The 24,400-nt window shown below is 37.8% G+C and overlaps 2 protein-coding genes across 5 annotated transcripts in view; both read left to right on the forward strand.

Annotated features, from left to right (window-relative positions):
* Positions 1-20,059, forward strand: part of LOC107088444 (nipped-B-like protein B) — a 38,647-nt gene extending 18,588 nt beyond the window's left edge. For 3 of the 4 annotated variants that reach the window (XM_015380613.1, XM_015380615.1, XM_015380616.1), the window contains exons 12-48: positions 1,529-1,648; positions 1,968-2,153; positions 3,888-3,950; positions 4,050-4,139; positions 4,234-4,334; positions 4,430-4,516; positions 4,615-4,834; positions 5,175-5,326; positions 5,423-5,503; positions 5,618-5,718; positions 5,818-5,947; positions 6,036-6,118; positions 6,520-6,652; positions 6,754-6,897; positions 6,977-7,063; positions 7,533-7,750; positions 7,828-7,930; positions 8,023-8,121; positions 9,031-9,177; positions 9,492-9,626; positions 9,716-9,814; positions 9,901-9,954; positions 10,045-10,153; positions 10,268-10,404; positions 11,885-12,025; positions 12,126-12,219; positions 12,674-12,828; positions 12,906-12,996; positions 13,079-13,252; positions 13,543-13,733; positions 13,838-13,945; positions 14,214-14,414; positions 14,509-14,655; positions 16,244-16,614; positions 16,697-16,871; positions 16,984-17,175; positions 19,058-19,408. In XM_015380613.1, the coding sequence (XP_015236099.1) occupies positions 1,529-1,648; positions 1,968-2,153; positions 3,888-3,950; positions 4,050-4,139; positions 4,234-4,334; positions 4,430-4,516; positions 4,615-4,834; positions 5,175-5,326; positions 5,423-5,503; positions 5,618-5,718; positions 5,818-5,947; positions 6,036-6,118; positions 6,520-6,652; positions 6,754-6,897; positions 6,977-7,063; positions 7,533-7,750; positions 7,828-7,930; positions 8,023-8,121; positions 9,031-9,177; positions 9,492-9,626; positions 9,716-9,814; positions 9,901-9,954; positions 10,045-10,153; positions 10,268-10,404; positions 11,885-12,025; positions 12,126-12,219; positions 12,674-12,828; positions 12,906-12,996; positions 13,079-13,252; positions 13,543-13,733; positions 13,838-13,945; positions 14,214-14,414; positions 14,509-14,655; positions 16,244-16,614; positions 16,697-16,871; positions 16,984-17,175; positions 19,058-19,408 (5,270 nt within the window). Of the gene's footprint in view, positions 1-1,528; positions 1,649-1,967; positions 2,154-3,887; positions 3,951-4,049; positions 4,140-4,233; positions 4,335-4,429; positions 4,517-4,614; positions 4,835-5,174; positions 5,327-5,422; positions 5,504-5,617; positions 5,719-5,817; positions 5,948-6,035; positions 6,119-6,519; positions 6,653-6,753; positions 6,898-6,976; positions 7,064-7,532; positions 7,751-7,827; positions 7,931-8,022; positions 8,122-9,030; positions 9,178-9,491; positions 9,627-9,715; positions 9,815-9,900; positions 9,955-10,044; positions 10,154-10,267; positions 10,405-11,884; positions 12,026-12,125; positions 12,220-12,673; positions 12,829-12,905; positions 12,997-13,078; positions 13,253-13,542; positions 13,734-13,837; positions 13,946-14,213; positions 14,415-14,508; positions 14,656-16,243; positions 16,615-16,696; positions 16,872-16,983; positions 17,176-19,057 lie in introns of all 4 variants that reach the window. The other variant, XM_015380614.1, reaches the window with a different exon arrangement.
* A 2,184-nt stretch (positions 20,060-22,243) lies between these two features.
* Positions 22,244-24,400, forward strand: part of nup155 (nucleoporin 155kDa) — a 19,439-nt gene continuing 17,282 nt past the window's right edge. The window contains exons 1-2 of the mRNA XM_015380636.1: positions 22,244-22,391; positions 22,598-22,741. Coding sequence (XP_015236122.1) covers positions 22,600-22,741 — 142 coding nt within the window. The 5' untranslated portion in view covers positions 22,244-22,391; positions 22,598-22,599. The remainder of the gene's footprint in view (positions 22,392-22,597; positions 22,742-24,400) is intronic.

Here is a 24,400-nt window from a genome sequence, read left to right on the forward strand (position 1 = left end):
AGTAGCTGTGCGCAAAGATTGAAAAAAATCGTGTATTCCCGGCTTTAGCAACAAAATAATAGTTACAGCTTGCGGTTGTGATTACCTTACGGTTGGAACAGCCCCTCGTTTCAGTAAAAGAAGTTTAGCAAATCCTGTTTGAACTGTTCAAGATTTTGAAATCTGTCTTCAGTAAAATGCTTAGAGCAAATGAACAGCTGAGCATCAAACTTTGCAGGGATCTTTTGATAGACAAATTAATCCATGCCTCTCGAATCTTCGGATCCTTGGGACGACTGAAAACTTTCCCCTTTCTGGTTCTGTCTCATTTTCAATAGAGAAACTACCTGCTTTGTAATTCTTGCAGAAGTAAACCCAGCTGTAGGCAAAACAGCTAAAGTGGTGTCATACATCTACCTCTATTCATGTTCTTGGGCCAATGAACCAGTGGGCTGGTCTGTATGTAAACTTCGGGGTGTGACAAAAGTACAGGCAAGAACCAAATAAGGCACCATCCCCGAGTTGACGTCAACTTGGTGCTTCGTTTGGATTCTCCCATTTTATAGTGGATGTTTAGAATTGTGAGATTTGCAGAAAAAGGAGGTGTCGATGGGGTTTGAACTTCTCTGTACGTCCATTTCACCCACTGAACTATCGTTATTCATCTATGAGGATGGAAACTCAGTTTTGCATTCTATGACCCCTTTAAGTAATGGTTTATGAAATTCAAATTTACTCCATCCAATTAAAACATTTGCTTAGGGAATTGCTTGAAAACAGGAAAAACAAATTTTACATGTCAGAAATTGTAAGTGCGGTATGGGAAATAACGTTATTTTTTTTTACCTTAATACCTAAATCTCCCGGTGGTATTAATCCTTTTGGTTTTAGCTGTATTTCTGACTGTTGAGATGGCCATGGAAGAACGTTGATTTTTGTCTCTTGGGGAACCATTTCTGTGTTCTTATTATCCTGCCAATAGACCAATACTTGAGTCATTTTAATTTGTCTACCAAAGGCCTCCAGATTTTTACTGAAGATCACTTATATTTATGCGTGCAAGATGCCATATGCTCCAAGGAGGTTCCCAGAGCCGTAAAAGTTAAACAGACCCAAAGCTTTACAGATTCTCTACCGTGCTTAGTGAGCATGAGATGCTTTTCAACATACTGATGATTTGTTACCAGAATAGCTAACGCATTCTCATAGTGAGTGTGACTTAGTTTAATCCCCTTGTGGAGCTAATAGGAGAACTGAACATTTTAAATCCTTCTGTCTTTGCCTAAGAAATACCCTTAAAACACCTGGAATGTAGATCCCATCTAACAGTTGTTGTGCAGAACAACAGAATGACATACTTTATTCAAAGACAAACAGAGTTTACACAACTACTAAGGGTGATTTTATGATTTGGACGATTTGAGACCAAGCTGATCAGCCATAAATTTTTGACAACAATTAAAAAGCAGCAAGATGCTGCTGAATGAAGCCTATTGTTGTTGGGACAATTATTCTGTATGAATGTAAATATAATCCATCCTGTTCACAGAGAGAGCAAATAAGCGAAGGCACAGCATGATCAGTAAAAGATCCAAATATGCTGAGGTGGATTCAGATAACGAGGAGGTGGAAGAGGATGATGATGAGGAGTCTGAGTCTGAGGATGAGTGTGAGTATTAAATCCTAAACCTTTTTTTTTTTCTCCAGCAATGTTTACTTTTGATCACTGCTGCACTTTAAGAAAATGGAAATATCATCATAGCTGTGCAAAATGAAATTTCGTTTTACATACACTCTGTGTATACAAAATGACAATAAATGTTGTCTTAGTCTAAATGTCAGCTCAAACATTCCTACAGAGCCATGTTTAACCTGCAGCGTGGTGCCCACCTTTGATGAATAACACAACAGGAATGTTGGCCCGTTTCAAATTAAACAAAAGCTTTACAGGGATTCCATTTTAATCACCGTCTCTGTTTGTGTTTTAGCTCCAAGAAAAAAGAAAAAGAAAAGTCACGACAAAGCTTGGAAGATGGAAGAGAGGAAAGGTTCTAGGGATCACAAACGAAGTGGAAGTTTTCATAACTCTCGGCGGGGTTCAAGTGGCCGTCAACGGGACTGGAGCAGCAATGATGATTCAGATGAACACTCGCCTCCACCGAGCCTGAATGATGGTGAGACTTTTCTGTCACCAGCCAGCATAAGACCATTAATCTTTTTACACCTTTCTTGAAAACCTGTGCTCGAAAACGTGACAAAAACTAAAAGATAATATGAAAGAGTTCTGCTACCTTGGCTTTGATTCAGCAGTTAGCTGAGCAGCCATAGAACTCTGGATCCATACAGGACTCTTAATGTCAAAGTTGCAAAATAAATGTAAAGGTGAATGAAAAAGAAATAACAAGGCCTTATCATTACTATCCCAGAAAGCGTTGGGATAAATGCAATACATTTATGAAACACAGTGGACATTATCCCCTTTTCTTAAGTGTCACATTATTCACCCTGGCATGAACATTCCATTCAAGTCAATGTTTGTTGTTATAAAAAAGTCTAGTAAAAACAGACATATCCATCTTGCCACTTGAAGAGTTTATTACTTACCAAATAAAGTGAATTTGTGAGCAAGTTTGGCTCAGTTTTCCAATTATGTGTTTGGATGTCACCATTTTTCATAAGCTCATATTTTTACTTTGCTTACCTTTGGAAGCAATTTCATCAACATGTACTTAAATCATTGCATATCAACTTAATGACACTTAGACTTAATGTTTAAGGCGCAGTGGTTAGGGCGCACGACCCATGCACAGAGGCCTTATTCCTAGATGGGCCGACCCGGGTTTGAATCCGACCTGTGTTCCTTTGCCGTAGTCTCATACCCCCTTTCCTGTTGGCCTACTGTCGAAAAAACGAGCCACTAGTGCTGTGAAAACTCCCCCCAAAAAAATTTTTAATTGCTCAAGACCCACATTTTATTTTATTCTGTTGTTCCAAAAGTTTATTCTACACCTCGGGTTGCATCAAATAACAGGGTTTCAGCGGGTCATTAAAAAATCATTAAAAGTCATTAAGTTATTATTTTTTAAATTAAGGCCTTAATTGACATTAAAATTAATTAAATGTGTTTATTGTGGCATTTAAAATGCTTTATTAAAAAAAAAATTTAAAAAAACAATTTCGTCAGACATATTATATCACGATATATTTGCGTGGTACTGCTGATCGCAAAGCTGTATGTTCAGAAAAGAAGCTTGAGTTGGAGAAAAAGCTATAGAATGGGGGAAAAAAGCTAATTTCTACAGAAGTGGTTGGAAAATGAGGAATTCGGGACATGGCTGCAGCCTGTCGACAGGTACCTGTTGGTGGCATTAAAATAATTTCAGGGAGCATTAAAAGAGCTTTAAAAAGCAATAAATTTGAGTTATTCATTCCTGTATAAACCCTGAATAAGGAAAACATGCTGTTGTTATATACCGGTAGTTGAATAATTAGTATAGCTCTGCAGGAGGTTTCTTCCTGTTAGAGGGGAGTTCTCCTCTTCACTGTTGCTACGCGGATTCTCAGCATGAGGAATTGCTGCAAAGTCAACCACACAATTCAAGCGACTGTCTGCTGCTGCTACATGCTCAACTAGGAGGGGACATTCTGCAAACTCAGTGAAAGTTGAGAATCCCCCCCAGAAAAATCATGGGTGCAGAAGGGATGCTTTGTGGCATAACAAATGTCTTCCGTTAAACAAACACCTGCATACCTCTTTTTTTTTTTTATTTGTCTGAATCAACTTTTATTACGATTGGTCTTTACATTTCAATTTGTTTATTGGTGTCTACAGTCTATCTCAGTGAAATGCCAAAGTTAAAGAGAGAGTTTTTGTCATGTGGCTCATGTATTTCTTTTTTTTTTTTTAGTTGCCCGAAAAATGAAAAAACAGAAAAGCAGAACGGCGTACGATTCCAAGATGACAACAGAGGGTATCAGATTTATTACTTTTCTGGCTGATTTATACTTATTTTATTGCGAAAAACAATGATGCGTTGCTGTTAACTACATTTTTCTTCATTATCTTGCAGAAAAAATGGACTCATCTGCTTATAGGAGGTTTGTAACCAACGTGGACAACATTCTGGAGAGCCTTGAGGATGTAGACCTCACTGCTGCAGGTAAGCAGAACGTGTTGCACTGATTTCAAGCTAGGAATTGCTTTTTAAAAGTGTGGAGTTGAGAAATGTTTTTCTTTTTCAATTTCACAAACAGATGATGATGAGATACCTCAAGAGCTGTTGCTTGGAAAGCAGCAATTAAACGAGCTTTGCAGCGATTCTACCAAGATTAAAGCCATGGGAATCTTTAGCAAGGTAAAAAAGAATCTGTTGCTGTAGCGATGCTTAGGAATTTGTAAAAATTGTATAAAAAAAAAAATCACTGCTAACGGAGTTGTCTTGCTCCACAGTTTTCTTCCAGTAAACTGGTGAAAATTCTGAATATATTGGAGAAAAACATTCAGGACAGTGTCACCCTTTCCACTTTAATGAGTCAAGTAAGTACCATAAAAAAAAAAAAAAACACATATAAGGTCATTTATGTAAAAGTTGCTAATATTTTTGCCTAATGACTAATTGCATGATACATTTCTAGGACAATGATTCAATGGATGAGGAACGGCTGTGGCGTGACCTCATCATGGAGCGGGTGACCAAGTCTGCAGATTCCTGTTTGACTGCGCTTAACATAATGACGTCCCCACACATGCCCAAGGCTGTTTATATAGAGGATGTGATCGAGAGGGTGTTGCAATTCACCAAGTTCCACCTACAGAACACTTTGTACCCTCAGTATGACCGTTCATACCGAGCAGGTCAGCAGCAACATTATTTTTCTGACTCACGATGTCGCTGCTTTGCCAAATAACAGTGCTGGTCTTCATGTTTACATCAGACAAGCTCAAACTATAATAACTATAATAAATCCAAATGCAGTTATTATGGGAACCTTTTTATTTATTTATTCATGTTATTAGAACTTTTAGCACAGGGCTCCGGTTATAAACAATCCGTAGAATCCTCGATATACATGTTGCACTTTGTTTAAGCTGTCAGTTATTAAGTAATGCCTCACAAATTCCCACATAATCCAACTGTTGTTTATAATGTGTCTTTTTTCTGTCTATTTCTACCCTGTTTACCGTTGTCATCCAGGTGCCTCGCACACTTCAAAGTCCAAGAAACCAAAATCCTCTGCCCACAAACAGAAAGTGGTCACGGTGCTCTACAACAAAGTTTGTGATATTATCAGCTTCATCTCAGAGCTCCTTGAAATCCAGCTGCTCACTGACACCACCATTCTCCAGGTGTGATTTGGAGTCTTCCCCTCTATCACCTCACAACCATGTCCCAATGTCACCTTTCTTTTATTCCTGATTGCTTTCTCTTTCCCGATGTTTTAGGTGTCAAGCCTTGGAATTACGCCTTTTTTTGTCGAGAATGTCAGTGAACTGCAGTTATGCGCCATTTCTGTGGTGACAGCAGTAAGTTGACTCCTGCATGCTCTCTGTTTGAATACATCTGCTATAAATCCGTTTGTTTTAAGTTTGAAAACTCCAATCTGGGCTGCAGGATTTCACTTTAATAACTGTCCACAGGTTTTCTCTCGCTATGAGAAGCACAGGCAGCTCATCCTTGAAGAGATTTTCACGTCCCTCGCCAGACTTCCCACAAGTAAACGTGGTCTCAGGAACTTTAGGTACCTGCTTTATTGTCCAGATGAAAAAATCTAAACCAAATTAAGATGCCTCTGTGTGGCTTTTTAAGCTGGGATTCAATAAGGCGTTAATGTTTTTAGGTTAAACAGCAGCGATTCAGACGGACCTGCACTGTACATCCAGATGGTCTCGGCTCTGGTTCTTCAGCTCATTCAGTGTGTGGTTAACCTTCCATCGGAGAAGGAGACGGACGAGGAACCTAAAAAGAAGGTACACTGTATTATCTGCCTTCTTTTTCTGTTTCAAAGAATTCGATTCAAGAATTATTTCACATACTGTTTATCTTTTCTCCCCCCAGGTTGATAAAGATGTCCTCATTACCAACTCTTATGAAACTGCCATGAGGACAGCTCAGAACTTTCTCTCTGTATTTCTCAAAAAGTAAGCCATCATTTCTGCTTTAACTCTTAAAATCATCTTCCTGCTTCTAACTTCCTTTTTCCGCTCCCAGACATTGGTTGTTCATTCAACAGGTTTCAATATTCATTTCCAAACTATTTGAGCCCCTTAAACCTTACCCTGTTATATACCCTGTCGGCATGTAGGTTTAGATCAAAGAATATTCTTATAAACCTTCAGCAAAAACTTCTATTTCTTGACGCCATTAACTTCTCAGGAAATGAATCACCTTCTTTTTCGGCTTCACAATAACTCAGTGTATTCCATTAAATTTTGAAACTGTCACATGAAAAAATGCAAAAAGTCTCAAGGGGTTTAGAATACTTTTGCTTGACACATTGATGCTTGAGAAAAATGTAACGATCAAATACTTTTTCTATCAGATGTGGCAGTAAACAGGGAGAAGACGACTACAGGCCTCTGTTTGAGAACTTTGTACATGACCTGCTGTCAGCCGTCAACAAGCCTGAGTGGCCTGCAGCCGAACTGCTGCTCAGTTTACTGGGTAGACTGCTGGTGAGTACCCCAAAATCACTCCAAGCCATCACATCGATTATCTGCCTGATTGTATGTCATTTTTAATATTCTGTCACTTTCCATTGTGTTTCCCACTCTAGGTTCACCAGTTCAGTAATAAGCAGACAGAAATGGCGCTCAGGGTGGCGTCCCTCGACTACCTCGGCACTGTTGCCTCCAGCCTGCGTAAAGACTCTCTCTCTTCCAAGATGGACCAAAGAACCATCAATCGCATCCTTAAAGAGGTGGGGCACACCTTCAGCAGAATGAAACAGACAACATAAACTGTTTCAGCTTGCTTATGGTGCATTTATATCCTTATAGACTCCTGGTAGTGATGAGATACTGCAGCTCCAAAAGGCTCTGCTGGATTTCCTCGATGAAAACATTGATGCAGATCCTGCTTTATTGGTGAGTTTTTAAGGATTCAGGCATACAGATAATCCTCTGTATCATACAGGAATCAGACCTTTTCATGCTGAGATGCTTTTGCAGAAGCTAAAATATGAAGCAAGGGTGGAAACAACCCAACAAAAATGTTCAGTAATACAAAGGTAGAATACATAAGAATTTGAGCTCCATAATAAAAAATGTCAAAATTTTAAACTGAGGAACTGGAACAAGAAGACACAAAAAAATGTTTTCATCATGTTTAAAAACTAGATGAAAATTATTATAGATAAAGACTGAATTTTTTTATTTATTTTCCACTTTGGGAATATGATTCTCCTGCAAAGAAGATCAATTTTGAAAATTTTCTTTTCACATTTCTACCACGCATAAAAATTATTGTGAAACATGTCCTGATTAAAAATGTCCTTTCATTGTTCCTTATTTCATTCCAATCCATTGATCTCCTTCATGCATTTGTTTCATTCAGTTTGCGAGGAACTTTTACATTGCCCAGTGGTTCAGAGACACTACAGTTGAGGTAGAAAAAGCAATGAAGTCTCAAACCGAGAACGACGACGATCCCAAGTACCGGCGGCATTCCACGGATTCGGACACGGCCGCAGAGATTGTGCAGACAGTTGAGGCACGGAAAAAATTCCTCCGCAAGGTCATCAAGACAACACCATTGAACTTCAGCTCTGTAAAGTAAGTTCTCTGGGATAAATGATGCATACATTTCCCATTATGATAAATAAATACTCATGTCATTGTTTCTGTTGCAGGATAAGCTCTGACACTGTAGACTATGAGGACTCCTGTCTGATTGTTAGATATCTGGCCTCTATGAGGCCATTTGCACAGAGCTTTGACATTTATCTATCACAGGTAAGATTGTTAGTGTAAATGTTAAGATGCAGGTGATGAGAGGCATTTGCTTTAAATGTTTTCTTTTTTTTTTTCTAATATTCTTGCTACAGATCTTGAGAGTCCTGGGAGAGAGCGCTATTGCAGTGAGAACTAAAGCCATGAAGTGTCTATCAGAGGTAGTGGCTGTGGATCCAAGTATATTAGGAAGAGTAAGTCTCTGTACATTTATACTATATGCTGCCTTTTTTTAGTGTAATTCTTGTATTAGTGCAACATAATAGAATCCCCTTTAATGATCAGTATGAATGTTAACACATGGATACTAAGGCTTGGATTTTATTGGATCTATTAAGAAAATTGAAAAATGAATCTTTAGGCAAATCGAGATATTTTTAGACAGACTTTCTTCTTTGACTTTCAGAATTTTTTTGGCAATTTCACTTTAATTTGGACATAAAATGCCCTTCCATGCATTTTCTGATTAGGATAAATCATCTATTTGATGCTGAAATTATATTACAAATTACGTATTTTCTTTCCTTCAAACTTTTTGTAAGTTTTTAAAGTATCAGTCAAAGAAAAGGGAGGAAACAACAACCCAGTCTAATAACAGAGCGATGATTAACTGCTGGTGACAAACTGTGGGTTTTTGATACGTTGCACTGTTTACACTTTTTCATGCTTTTTGTTTTAAAGTTATTTATGTACTGTTTTTCTTTTAATGTATCCTTATATTTAGACTCAACCATGGTTGGTTTAAATTGCTTTGTAACTAAGTTGGTAATGATATGGTTTCGTATGCATGGAAGATTTACAGGCCAGAGTTAATTGTTTTAAACAGCAGAAAATTGTCTGAAAATGAGGGGGGGAACTTTAGAGATCCACAGAAAATCTGTTTTAAATTATCTTAGGATATTAGGAGGTTTGTGTCTTTGAATCTAAAATCTCGAGAAAGTTTAAATGACATCTGCACAGTGCTTAATGGATATGCTTAAGGTGTTAAGTTGTGTTTAGCTACGGTAACTGTGCATTGATATGTGAATGACCTTAATGTCACCTAGTGCCTGATTATTGATTTGGATCATTGGTTTAAATAACTGTTTATTTTCATGTTTAAGGTGGACATGCAGCGGGGGGTGCACGGTCGTCTAATGGACAACTCCACTAGTGTCAGAGAAGCAGCTGTAGAGCTTCTTGGCCGCTTCGTGCTCAGTCGACCTGAGCTAATCGAGCAGTACTACGACATGCTTATTGAAAGGATACTGGTGATGCATTTAATTTATCTTCATCATTTTACTTCATTTTGATGTACCACTATTATTGATTCTAGAGTGGAACTTGAGTAATCTGTGTCCAAAAGTTCATTTGAGGTAGAAAAGTTCAGCTGAGGTGAATTTTTTTTTTCCAATACTGCCACCTACATATCAAATAAAGTAACTGCAAGAATTTTTCAAATATTGTGGTTTCTCTAATCTATGTACTATGATCATAGATTTATTTATATTTTTCTGCTCAGTTTGTTCTTAAACATTAGAGTGTGTTTATTTTGTATTTAAATATCTATTTTTTGTTTACACAGGACACAGGAATCAGTGTGAGAAAAAGAGTCATTAAGATTCTTAGGGACATTTGCTTGGAGCTGCCAGATTTCCACAAGATAACAGAGATGTGTGTGAGGATGATCCGCAGAGTCAATGACGAGGAAGGGATCAAGGTTTGCATGAATGAAAAAGTCTTTACACATCATGTTGAAAGGTGCTGCTCAGTTCTGGGATGTTCAAACGAAACAATGTCCCTTTGCAGAAATTGGTGAACGAGACGTTCCAGAAACTCTGGTTTTCACCAACACCCAGTCATGATAAAGAAGCTATGAAGAGAAAGATCCTGAACATCACAGATGTGGTCCGTATGTTACTCCGCCTCTTTAACATAGGAAGCCTGTGACCAATGTGCTCTGACTCCTGTGATGTTTTTATATTTCTTTCAAGGTGTTGGCATGCAAAGATTCAGGATATGACTGGTTTGAGCAGCTCCTACAAAATGTGAGTTTTGTAATTCATTTTAAAACATTAACTGGTCTTTGCATGTATATTCCAATCACATCGTCTCACTATTTGTCTTTTATCATTCAGCTGCTAAAATCAGAGGAGGACGCTTCATATAAACCAACCAAGAAGGCTTGTGTTCAGTTGGTGGACAATTTAGTGGAGCATATACTAAAATATGAGGAATCTATTGCAGGTAAATTCTTAAATCATGTAAACAAAGGGTATTTAAGCAAGAAATCCCACCTGTTTATTTACTAAAAATACCTCCACTTCCAATAAAAAACTATTTGTTGTGTTGACCTCTCAGACTGCGAAGACAAAGGGATAAACTCCAGCCGTGTGGTAGCGTGCATCACCACCCTTTATCTGGTGACTAAAATCAGGCCTAACCTCATGGTTAAACATGCAATGGCTATGCAGCCCTACTTGAACACAAAATGCAGCGTAAGTACTAATTTATTTATTTACTTTCTGTTACTTAGAACTAACTTAAATGTGTGTCAGAAGCAGTTGGCCGATGCATCTTTATAAATTAGAATGGTTCATTTAATTTTTCTAATTAAATGAAAAAAAATTGAAAGTAATTTTTTTTTTTATTGTGTTTTCTTTAAGCCATATCTGAGACATCAGTTAGCTTTGAATTCTACCTAAAGGTATCACAAGATTAGGAAAAGAAAAATCAAACAACACCAAAAGAAATGCATTTGCATCCAAAAGAATTTATTTTAAAAATCTCTATTTAACAGATTTGCTTTTACACCATTCTTGATTATAGCCTCTACATATGACTTGTCAGCCGAGGAAATCTTCAGCCCATTTAAAATGTTCCGGTTTATAGCTATAGTTACTTTGGATTCACTAAAACACAGTTGAGTAACACCAGCACATGACATGGGGTCCCCTACTCATGGCTGAATGCTGGAGCTCCATTAAGTTCAACTCTCCGACCTTCCCCCAGAGGATGTGACATTCATTTAAAAGAAAAAAGAAAAATTGACTTTCATCAAAAAAATAGAAGACACTAGACCACACAGCAACAGTCCTCTTTTGAATTGTAAGGTCGCAAAACGAGAATCTTCAGGATCATATAGTGAAGCTCACACTTTTTTCTTCCACTTAACTTTTTATTGATATGTTTGTGAGCAACCTTCTTCTTTAGCTGTAACCTGTAGCTCTTGACCTAACTGTGCTGGTTAATGTGCAGTAGTCATCCCAGTGACTGCATAGGCCATAACATTTCTCTAATAAAAACATCTCTTTCTATAAGAAGGTCAAGGTAAACTTTATTTTCCCTCAGGGGGAAATTAGATGTGCAGATAGCAGGTGCTTAAAAAAAGCACAAACATAAAAAAGCCAGAGTTTTTTTTATTATAATGCAGAGTTTCCCAAGCTGACAGCAACAGAAAAAAGATTTTCTCAGTATGTTTACTCCACAGTGTTGCATCCTGTACCCTCTTCCTGCAGGTAGCAGGGAACATTCTCCCTATAAAGAAAGGCTTCAGTCAGTCAAGATTATTTTTGCTGTCTTTAGAGCTCTGGTGTGGTAGATTTCAAAAAGTTCATGCAAGGGTAAAATGATGAATTTTACTACATATGTTTACAATACCCTGAAGGTGATCATTTTCACCAGCTAAAAGAATAAGAACAGAATCAACAAAACAAGAATAAGTTTAACCTTTTAGCCGTTTTTCATTTTGACCCCATATTTAAACTGCAGCTCAATGATTTATAGCTACAAAGTGACATTTGGTAAATTTTTCTGAACTAAATTGTGGATATGTTTTCAAGTATTCATGCCATCATTTATTTGTAGACGTCCATGTGCAATTTATGGCACAGTTGCACCATCTAGTGGCAGCCCTGTAGAAACACAGGTAGAACTGTGCCGGCAAGCTGTAGCTTTCATGCATTTTTGTCATTTCAGACTCAGAATGACTTCATGGTTATTTGCAACGTGGCCAAGATCTTGGAGCTTGTCGTACCTCTGATGGAAAATCCAAGCGAGTCGTTCCTCAACACGATTGAGGAAGACCTGATGAGGCTCATTATTAAACACGGCATGACGGTCAGTCCTAGTTACTCTGCACAGCTCCCACAGAAACCTCTCTGAACATCATAAACATGATAATGTGTGACAGGAGAATGTTTATGTTTTGTCTAATTAGGTGGTGCAGCACTGTGTGAGCTGCCTTGGTGCCATTGTGAACAAGGTGACACATAATTACAAGTTTGTGTGGTCTTCTTTCAATCGCTTCTATGGTAAGGCTGAATGCATCACGATTCATGTTAGCGTTTTGTCTTTTCATATAACACAAATCTTGTTCTAGAGGTTTTCATGTATTTTTAAAAAGCTCCCCAAATCCTTAAAGAACTATTTTGGTAGACCAGCGATTGTAACCTTACACTTTTATTTTGTTTTAGTGCTGTACTGTTAACAACACGGTGCCATCAGCTGCGTTTCCTTTGCCAAAAACAAACGTTTTAGCTGTTGAATAATAAATTAACTTGATAGCACAATGTTTTCTTATAATGATAAAATTCAAATACATGTAGTTGCCTTTGAATCTGCCTGTATGATTGGGTTAAATTTTATAATTTGTGTAGTTCTGTATGGAAGTACCTTGAGGTGATGTTTTGTTGTAAATCTGCCTCATACTGAAGAACAGATCTGATTGATTCCGTATTTATTCTCAATGAATATTTTATTCTGCAGGAGCTCTGGCTAAACTCAAGACGCAGCACCAGGAGGACCCCAGCAGCTCCACTCTGGCTGCTAACAAGCCAACTCTGCTGCGCTCATTGTTCACTGTGGGGGCTCTTTGTCGACACTTTGATTTTGACCTAGAAGAGTTCAAGGGAGCGAGCAAGGTAAACACCTCATCTTTAGAACTAGGCTTTGGAGCTGTCGAAGAGATTGCTTTATGGCTCTTACTTGCATCTTTTAGATCATCATAAAGGACAAGGTTTTGGAACTTCTGCTATACTTTACCACCCATGAGGATGAAGAGGTCCAGATCAAGGCCATGACTGGTTTAGGTATATTTTAACCTATTCCGCTGACTCTTGCTTCTAAAGTAATCCCAGTTCTGCATTTCAATACTCATTTTCTCTCATGCAGGCTTCCAGTTCATCATGCATCCAGAACTCATGTTTGTGCAAGATGTGAAGGTTCTTTACATCAGTTTGCTGTCAGATGAGAGCAGCTCTGTCAATCTGAAGATCCATGTGCTCAAGAACCTTCAAACGTACCTACAGGAGGAGGACTCCCGGATGCAAGAGGCGGATCGGGAATGTGAGCATATCAGCAGCCATGTTACAACTGCAAACTTCCAGAATGTTTTATCTAAGATTGAATGTGACAAACCGAGCTGCAAAGATGCACATCTCAGCTGACCAACATAGACGATGCACTTCGCAAATCTGGTCTTTATGAAAGACGGACAACAAGAAAGCAATTTTTTCTGCATTTTCTTTAATACCAATATTTAGACAAGAGGGATAAATGCAGATGCACTCTGCACTTTTCAGAATTGTGTGGCTTTTTGTTTCTAACTTCATGTGTAACTGATGTTGTTTGTTTAGGGAATAAGCAAGCAAAGCAGGAAGATCTGAAGGAAATGGGAGACATCTCCTCAGGCATGAGCAGCTCCATTATGCAGATTTACCTCAAGCAGGTGCTGGAGTCCTTCTTCCACTCACAGTCCACCGTGCGGCACTTTGCTCTCAGCGTCATCACACTGACTCTGAGTCAGGGCCTCATACACCCTGTACAGGTGTGTTTGCAGTTTCTCTCAGGCTAGAAGATCCCTGAAGGTTTAGCTGCCGTTAGTTTTTGAAACATTGTTGGATTCAAAAATGTTCTCTCTGTGCTGCCTAGTGTGTCCCCTACCTGATCGCCATGGGAACAGATCCAGAGCCGACCATGAAGAACAAGGCAGACCAACAACTAGTGGAGATCGATAAAAAATATTCAGGATTCATTCATGTAAGTAATTGCTGGTTATTTTTTTTAAGGAAGAAATATGAAATATTAAGTTTTGACAAAAAAGGGAGAATAAAATCATAATGAGACTTATTTGAAAATGGCTTGTATTCCCTATGTAGGATTTAGACATGTTTAAAATGGCTTTATCTAGATAATTTAATTTATTTACACATTTAAATGCAATAAAATGGATAAAGTCAAATAAACTGGAAGGATATCAAACAGAGGGAATGTTGTTTAAAAGCATCCTCTCTGTGTAATTCCTCAGATGAAGGCTGTTGCCGGGTTGAAGATGTCCTATCAGGTCCAGCAGGCCATAAATGGGGGCAAACGCGCGGTGATCCGAGGTTTCCGTCATGACGATTCCGACACGGCTCTCTGTTACCATCTGTACACTTTGGTCCGTGGGAACAGACAGCACAGACGGGCCTTCCTCATCTCCCTGCTCAACCTGTTCGATGACAGCTCTGTGAGTTCACCTGCCTTCTTTGGACTCGATTTTATAGAATAAACGTGGTTTCCGATGAGTTTATGTGGTTGTATGTTTCTTTTGCATCCTGCAGAAAACAGAGGTAAACATGCTGCTCTTCATAGCAGACAACCTGGCGTGCTTTCCTTACCAAACCCAGGAGGAGCCTCTTTTCATCATGCACCATATAGACATCACTCTGTCTGTCTCTGGTAGCAACCTGCTTCAGTCTTTCAAAGAGGTAAGATATAGAGTGATAGAACTAATTTTGGTATGTTTCACCATAGCTTTGCCAGCAGAGAGATTTCTTGCTCATTATTATCCTGCCAAGACATACTGCCATGTCGCATTTACTTTAGTCCATTAAAACCCATTGAAAAGTTTGTTATTGTGAAATAATGGTTGAAACTGGGATTACATGACACGTTTCTACATTAGTTTTATGATTGTGTCTCGCATAACTCCCTCACCAGCAGCTTTGGGTGCTGCAGTCGCTGTAACAGATGTTTTGTCCCAGTTTGCACTGGAGAGCCTCGATATGCTGAGTCAACAGATTTAGGAAGCCGCTACGATGCTCTGATCACACAAGCCCAGCCAGATCGAATGGGCTACAATAGATGAGTGTCCATTAATCATCAAGTCATGCAGATTGTAATTATGAAAATAGTTTGCTAAATGGAAACACAATAAAAAAAAAAATCACATATTTTGATCAAAAGTTTTTTCTTTGATGAGTCTATTTTTCTATTGAATTTACACTTGTATATTTTGTAAAACTGCAATTGAAACACCGTTTTTGAATCACGCAAGTCATCTGATCTGAATCTGGAGTTTACTGCCTTGTAAAAAGACAAAAAGGAAGACTGGAAGCAGTTGGAGGAGGATGGTGCGACATATTTGGATTCATGAGGAAACTCAGCGGTTTTTACATTCAGTTAGCGTCTATGAGCACAATGAGCACTAGAGCCCTGGCTGCTTTCAGCCGCTGCCGGCATGCTGTTTCCAAGAGTTGTTGAGTGAACAAACATATTCATACGCAGTTTTAACTAAAAAAAAAAAAAAAAACAGTGATTGCAAACATGAGCAGTTTTGATAATTGCAGAATATCAACATAGTTTTGATCACATTTTAGAATGCAAACACATTTAGTGTAAGGCTCGCTGTAGGACCCTTTCTCTCTGTTTTTGTCACGTTCAGATTAGGTTTTTGAGGACCCAAAGGCAGAGATCAAGCAGTGTTGAGTCTTGTAGATTTAGTTGTTAACAAATAAACTTAATAAACCCCACCAGAGGGCAGAACCCTGATAGTTCTATCTTAACTTGTAACACAGTGAAATTCAGCTCGTTATTTTTTTGCAGATTAAACCTAAGTAAAAAAAATGCCAACAGCTTAATTAATTTAGAGCCTTAATTTGATGATCCTAAAGTTTAATATCTGCTGTTTCAGCTATTCTCTGCTTAACCCTCCAGTTCATCTTGACACGGCACAGAAAAGGGCCACATGACGCAGACAAGAAACCTTTCCCATTGAATGTCATTGTAAAGGACAAACACTTTCAAAATGCACTGTTTGATTTATATAAATGTGTTGCTGAAGATGTAGCTATAAAGGTATATAAAGAACCCCGACAGCAGGCATTTAAGCTTTGTACAAACTAAAATATTTATATATCTGGTCTCACTGGTCTGTTCTTTGTTAGTTATCCATATTTTATTTATCCATATTTTACAGGTTGCAGGTAATAGTAAAAACTTTCTTTTGTGTTTTAAAATATGAAGTCTTAAATCAAAGTTCTCTACATCAGTGAATGTTTTTTTATGCTTCTGTAGTGTTTACGGAAAGAGCCTGTAAGACATGAAAAGAAGGTGAAGACAAAGAAGAGAAAAAAGAAACATCATCGTAAGAGGAAAAACAGTTCTGATGAGGAGGACGATGAGGATGAAGAGAAGAGCAGCAGCTCATCCAGCAGCAGCAGTAGCAGTAGCAGCAGCAGCAGCGATGAAGAGGAGGAGAAAGTCCGCAAGCGAAAGAAGCCTGGAGGCTGTGACTCGGACTCGGATCTGGATGATGAGGATGCTGTGATGGACCGTCTGCCTGAAAACCCCGCCCCTCTGCTGGAATTTGCCAGCGCCTCACAGGGAATCCTGCTGCTGCTGGTGCTCAAGCAGCATATGAAGAATCTTTACGGCTTCTCAGACAGGTAGGTCGCATCACAGAGTCCTTGCTGCAAATCCTTTAGGAACTCGTTCTGCAATAGTGTGGACATGTGGCTTGTTTGACAGCAAAATCCAGAAGTACTCACCGACCGAGTCCGCCAAAGTTTATGACAAGGCAGTGAACAGGAAATCTAAGGTGAACTTCAACCCTCGTCAGACCCTTGAATACCTGAAGAACGATGTGGCCAACAGAGAGCTCAGCTATGAGACTAAGAGGAATATCGTCAAACAGTTTTTGGATGTAAGCACTTTTTTTATTCATTCATTTATTTTGTTTGGTATTTTGTTTCATGATATCTCTAAGTTATTATCAGACGGGTAGAAAAATGTGTTCCTTTTTTACCTCTTCATAGTTCAAGGTGCTAATGGAGCACTTGGACCGTGATGAAGAGGATGAAGATGGGGGTGAAGCAAACGCTAATGCCAGAAACAAAGCCATCAATTCGCTGCTGAAGGGCCCAAAACCACAAAATCACAACCACAGTAACCACACTGCTCCAGTGGAGACAGAAGATGAGGACAGTGAAGATGAAGACCCTCCTGCCGTAAGTCTTTCAACTCTTTACTCGATTTCAACAGTATGAAAAAAAAAAAGAAAAAAAAAAGCACATTTTCAATTAAACCAGCTCCAGAGCTAAACTGGAGCTAGTTCAGTCATAACAATCTGATCAGTATCTCAGTCAGATATTTCCAGACTTTAACTAGGCTTCAAGCCTAGTTTGGGTCAGTTTTTGGTTCTGAGGTACTATCCCAGTGCTGTTGAGCTAAAGGTCACAGACTGATGGCTAGACATTCAGGATTTACCCGTAGACACCACCATGTTTCCCAGGGCTCCTATTGTTCAGTCATGAACATCGATCTTTATTGGAGCTGCTCTGTTTTGCAGCTCTCTACATCTTTTATGTCCAACTACTGGATTACTTGCTGCACTTTTGGAGTAAATGTATCCATCTGTGTGGTTAGCTGGGGCTCAAAAGTCTGAGAAATGGTTTAATTAAGCATTGAGGCCTGAAGGAGTTCACTGATTCTGCTCTTGTTTTTAAATCTCTTTAGCTCGGGGTATGATCTGTTGCTTTTTATGAAATATTTTCCCTTGCCTCATGTTGACAAACAGGATACTGTATGGCAAGAGGAATTAAATTACATTTTGAGAAAAAGAGCATTAGTCACAGTTTCTTCTTGATTTAACAAGCTTGATTAGCTTGTTTTGATTAGCTTTATATAACTTGTAAAAAAAACAATCTCCAAGACCTGATCATGAAGACCAATTAGATTACAGGATCATGGGACTCTTGAAACTAAGAAGAGCCATAAGAATTACAGTGAACAGTCATTTAGCGCGGGGGTTACGTTCCAAAAAGAACCCGCAATAAGCGAAATCCGTGAAGTTGAAACCTAAATTTTTTTAGTTATTATACAATGAAATACTCCATAAAACATTGAAATCAAGGAACAAAAACTTTTTACAGGCCCAAGCATTTGTTTAACAAATAAAAGTACTGTATAAACGTTTGTTGTAGTTGTTTTTTTTCGTGTACTGTAAAAAAAAAATAGTTATAAATAAATAAATAATAATTTTAATCATCAATACAAACTGAAGGTTTATTGCGGGGATCAGTACTGCCCTACCGTGACGGATTGGAACGGGAGAAAATGAAAATGATTATGAAAAAAAAATACAAAATACAGTAGGACAAATAGTGACTCACATGTACAGTGCAGCATTTCACTGCTGTTCTGACGGAGCCGCTGCATCCTGACTCTGCTCTGTGGCGTTTTTGTCTTCTAAAGCATGCGGTGCAGCTGTGTATTTTTGGAGAGAAGAACATAGTTATCGGTAGTTGTTGTCGCTCTTTTTTCTTCTTTGCAAAAAGATCCTTGTACACCGACATGCCACCATCGATTACGTTGGAGAACTGTAATGAACGGCTCATCAAAGGGTCACATTCTTGAGCTGCACGCTGAAGTTCAGTGGCCATTCTCAGCATTGTTGCTAAGCGACCAAGTGTTCATTAATTCATTAATGAAGTCCAGAAGTTAAACTTTTTCTGCGATAGTTTGCATCTTTCTATGCCTTTTGGGCCCGACCGCAAGTGCCTTTGTCGGTGCAGAACGTTTCGTCGACATTATGGTTTTTAGAGAAACTTGAAATTGCAAGATAATTAGCAAACTTAAATTTGGCAAGTGGTTTTACGTACACGTACAGTACTGTACATATTAAACCATAACATTATTGACACACATTTGGGAGAAGGCGCGAAGAGTCTGTTTAGCCAATCAGAATGCAGAACACAGTGCATGATGCAAATCCGTGAAGCAGCGAGACCGTGAAAAGTGAACAGCGTTATAGCGTGGGTTCACTCTAATCTATGACAGGGATGAGGCATCAAAAGGACGCAATTCATTGTTTTCTTTTTAAATCCACAGCGAAAACCAAGAAAAGATGTGGATTCTGCTGAGGACGCGGGTCAGGTGGTGGAGGTAATGGACATAGTCGCCATCTGTCGGCCCAAATACAAAGACCGACCGCAGATCGCCAAGATCATCCAAAAGAACAGGAGCGGCTACAGCATACACTGGATGACGGGATCTTACTCTGGACCTTGGGCCGTGGCAAAGAAACGGGACGGTCGCAAAAAGGTGCCTTGGGTCGACAACATCAAGGAGTCGGACATTATTTACAAGAAAATCTCCTTGACAAGCGGACAGAAGCTCACGAACAAAGTGGCACAGACTTTACGAGCGCTCTACGCGTCCAGGGACGGGACAAAGAGTTAATAACAGGAATTCCTCCGAGTGTCCCTCCCAGCTATAATCCATGGATCCGCTATGTTACCCACCCAGAGAACGTTCACCTGTTTAGATTTAAAGCTTTGGTGGAGGAAATCTTTTTTTTTTTTTCTTTTTTTTTAAATACCGATGTTTAAGTTAACACAAGAAAAAAATGGAAGAAGAAAATGTTTGTGAAAACATTGTGTGGGAGTCCCTTCGCTGTTGTGCAGCAACCTGGATGTTTGATTTTTACTCCCGCTGTATCATAGTTTAAGTAAAAAAAAAAAAAAAACCTGTTTATATCTGAACATAATTCTGTATAAAAAACAAACAAACAAAAAAACAAACTGAATGTTGGAAGTTAGTGTATTGATGATGTTCTTAATAAAGTGTTTTTTTTGGAATTATAACTAGATCCAGAGGAATTTATTTACTTGATGTCCAGCAAATTTTAATGTCTTGTTATAAAGAAATTGCTGTTTAGCTCCATCTGTGTTATAGACTCTCTCTGACATGAACTATTTATGAGGAAAGCGGTGCAGTATCTGTGCTAATAGTGTTTTAATATTCAGTAGGTTCAGTGTGAATTAGCACAGGGAAACAATAAAGTTATCCACCGCTCCTCTGGTGGAGCTTCTACTGCAATAAACTTTTCTTATTTCTTTCTTAAATTCTTGCGTTCATTTTTCCATAAAAAAACGTAACCTTTTTTATCCCAAGACTCTTCTCATCTGTGCTTGATTAAACTACTGATCTCCTGGTGTTTATATGGTAAGACTTCTTTAAAGATGGATTTTAAAACCGACAATTTTTCATTTTTAAAATCCAGCCTTTTAGCTTTATGGTTAAGGACATGTAAAAAGCTTTTACCATCACATTGATCTTCAGAATTAATGAAGATTTCCTGCAGCTCTTTAATGATTTTTAATTAGAGTTACCTTTTTTATCATCTTGTATGCTTGGTGAGCAAATCCACCTAGGTCCACACTCGCCTAAACTATTACAGGAAATATATCCAGCTTACTTCAAATACATGCTCTCTTTCCGATTTGGAATAGTAGATAATAGAAGCTATCCCCCTATTAAATGGGAGAGAAAGATAAATAAAAAATCCCTCTTATTCTGATCAATTTGTCAACAATTATCTTGCCTTTATTTCCCAAAAATTGTCAATTGTGACAGTAACTGAGGTAAAAAAGAAAAAAAAATCGTGGATATTATAGGATATAAACATCGTGAAATCATAGGATATATTTGATCATTAATTACATGGTAATGATACTAGAAAAATACTAAGAAAACAGAATAAGATCCAGCTGTTTGAAAGTTTAAGATGTTCCAAGAAAGTGCTGCGTTTCTGTGCTGATTTAACCACGTTTTTGATCATTAACCCCAAAAACCAAACCAATGACACATTTTTAAAACTTTTCTTGCACAAACACAGCATTTGTAGTTAAAATATGACATTTAACGGTTTGGAATGTGATTCTCTTTAATAAGATTCCCTGGGTCTTGGGAGGAGAAATTGTCCCACAGCATCACAGACCCTTTACTATTGCCTAACAGTGAGCATGAGGTGCTTCTGCACATATTCAGACTTTTAATGGTTGGTGCTGTTTAGTCACACTTGCTGTAGTTTTCTCAGTAATTATTTTTCTGATAACATAAATTGTCATTTTGACGTTTAGCTGCTTACTCGATTAGTTTAACATGTCAGCATATTTGAAAGACATGTTCTTCTCTCTGTCCCATTTGGAATTAGCTATAAAAATGAAATTATTTTCTAATAAAACTTGAATTTTTCATATTTTCCAACATGAGATTATACTTCTAGGATTATATATAGATGATTTTTTTATTTTCATGGCACAGTTCCCATTGACATCATTACAGTATCTGCCTTCAGTAAGTCATCTATGTTAGACCAGGTGTTTCATCACCCTTCTAGTTCTAAAATGCCATTTTGAATGGTTAAAAAACTTATAAATTTCTATTTTTTTGTTTTGTTTATGTTTTAAGGGACGTAGTACCAAAATAAAATATACACTACTTTATCTACAATAAAACATCATTATTCCACTACTATATGTCTTGGATGACATTTCACAAAATGAATAAAATGACTGAAGCAACTTCTATAACTACATTTATTTTTATTACTATCTACCTGTTATTTGTTAGTTTAAGGCACATGTTTTTTTTTTTTTTTACTGAGTTAAAGCAAAACTTCCTTTAAAATACTTTTTTAACATTGTTGAAGTGTCTGCAGAAAATTTGAACCAGAGCTTTTAATAACTAACTGCAAAAAAATATACAAATATTGTACCTATAAGCACTGATTAGAAATAAGTCAATATTTCTACAAAGTAGATTAGGACAAACAGAGTTAGAAATTTTTTTTGTCTCATTCCATTTTTTTTCCATAAAAATATTTATTATTTTTCTACCAAACAAAGTTCTTATCTTTTGGAACGATGTGGTACATGTTTTGATGGATTGCATTAAATATGCAACTGAAAGAGAGAGGATGAGGAAAGTAATTATGGAAAAAGGAGAGAATAGAGTATTAAAGGAAATTTAGGGACCGATGGAGATAGGGAGGAAAATTTGGTTATTAATAAAGCGCTGTTTTTATTTTTACATAACACAAAAATAAAAATAAAATAGAATATAGTAGGCGGAACCATAAAGCTACACCCTCATGTACAGTAGGTGGCGGTATGCACCTATAAGTTGCAATCCGCCAATATAACAAAGAAGAACAACCATTTAGTCAACCACACCAGTAGGGGGCAGCACTACTGCCATTTCTTGGTGTCAAGCAACAACCCATAGAGAAAGCAAAGAAGACAGCTTCCGCGCATGAGGTTGGCGGGTTGTTAGTTACTGCTGTGTGTGTTGGATGTTTTTGTTTAAATCTGCAGCATAATAGATCCAACAAAACGTCTCAGTTATCACGTTCAGGTCCGCCCGGAGCATTTGCAGCTTGGTAAACTAACCAATTTATTTACAAATCTCACTTAATTTAACTTTAAGCTAAGTGTTAGCTTGCATGCTAAATGTTACTATTTTAACTGTAGCAGCTAACCGACTTTATATCAAGCTCCTATCCAAATTTCACCCTCTGAATAAAGTTGTATTTACACGGTCATGTGTGTTTAATGTCAGGTAAGTCAGCGGTGTTTTACTTTCCAGCTATGCCGTCCGTCGCTGGAGTCAGCAGCCCCGCAGCTGCGCTCGCCGAGGCGCTGGATAACTCTGCTCGGTTGATAGACAGACACCTGCAGGATGACCGCTGCTTCCCCGACCTGTCCGAGCTGCTCGGCGTCCCTTCACACAGTAAGTCTGATCCAGGCGATCACTCATCTCATTTCACCTCTAACATCAAATTACAGCAGGAATAGGAGTTGGGGCATTAAAATAAAATATATAGTGAGCTGACACATTTCTACATGCAGGGTTCCTGCAGATCCTTAAAATTCTTATAAGGCATTGAATTCTTCAATATAAAATCAAGGCCTTTATTGATATCAAAATGTCTTAAATCAGTCTTTCATAAGTCTTAAAATTGTTACCACATCATAAATAGGATTTTATTTTTGTAAGCCATATCAAACAGTAAAATATCGGTATTGGCAAGTACCAACAATTAGGGCACAGATACCGTTTTGAGAGCCAAAAATTTATTCAACTATTTTCACCCATTCCAGGTAGGCAATAAAACTGGATTTACTTTGTATTAGTCTTTTTCCTGCTTCACAAAGGTAGGCAGCAGCTTGACAAAGCCATGATGGCAATTATTTTACATCCAAATAGTATGCAGTTCTTCAGATATACACACACATCAAATTTCAAACAGATGGTATCGGACAATACTGCACGGCCAGGTATTGTTATCTGCGCCAAAAAAATGGCATTGGCGCAACACTAGTAACACTACACTGTTATTTGTGTGTTTTTAGCTTTGTTCCTATATTGAAAGTTTTTCAAAATTTAAAACACATCTACTAGGCGGAAAAGTAATGGTTTATGTTAAAATAAACATTTGGAGTAGAATTGTCGCTACCAGGTTTTTCTTGTGTTTATTGTAAAGTTGGTCTTGATTTTTTATTTTAAGTGGCATTAAAATGTTTTAAAAAGTCTTGAATTTCACTTGTCTTATGCTGTAGGAAACCTGTACATGAATTACCTCTATACAAAATAGCTGTACTGAAATAATTTGCTTGCTGACCTCCCTACTGTGTGTATCAGTTAAGATGTCTGTTTTCAAGCAGCTTGCATTGCATCTTCCTGCATAACCTTATATAATAAGCGAAAGCGTCCTAGAAAAGGTGAATTCTTTATTTTATTTCATTTATCCAACTCAGCAGCCACATGAGATGTCTTAACATTTAGTGAAATGTAGATAGTTTTATAATGACAGCTATAAGCCATTTTTAATAAAGACCAGTCAAATATCAATATGTATAATTTAGAAAATCCCAGCAAGTGAGCACCAATTTAAATGAATCCCTCTGTCATATTTTTCTTTTACCCTTTAAAGCCCGATCCAAGAATAAAACAAAATAGAAAATTTTTTTTTTTGTGGTTTGAAGTCCTTATTTGGCCTTTTAACAAAATATGTAAAAAGGAAAAACAGAAATAAATTTTTGATATTAATAATTTATTACTATGTGATAAGTCAAGATAATTTTTTGTCTAGTCTTCTGCCCTCTGTTATCAGGTATATCTGATTGTGTACAATAGGATTTTGAGCAAAGTTTTTACCATTAAATTATGCAAAAGGTGTCAGATCAAAACATTTCAGAAATCGTATGTATCAAATATGATACATTTGGCATTACAGGGTTAATGTGGAAACTAGGGGTGCACCGATTGCAGGTTTATGGCCAATAACAGATTCACTGTCCATTGTTATAAGATCCCAAAAACCCCTTAAAGGAATAGTACACCCAAAACATGATTAGCCTTCATTTTCTACTCACCCCCATGCTGAAC

This window comes from Cyprinodon variegatus, unplaced genomic scaffold, assembly GCF_000732505.1.
Source record: "Cyprinodon variegatus isolate N-32 unplaced genomic scaffold, C_variegatus-1.0 Scaffold218, whole genome shotgun sequence".
NCBI lineage: Eukaryota > Metazoa > Chordata > Actinopteri > Cyprinodontiformes > Cyprinodontidae > Cyprinodon > Cyprinodon variegatus.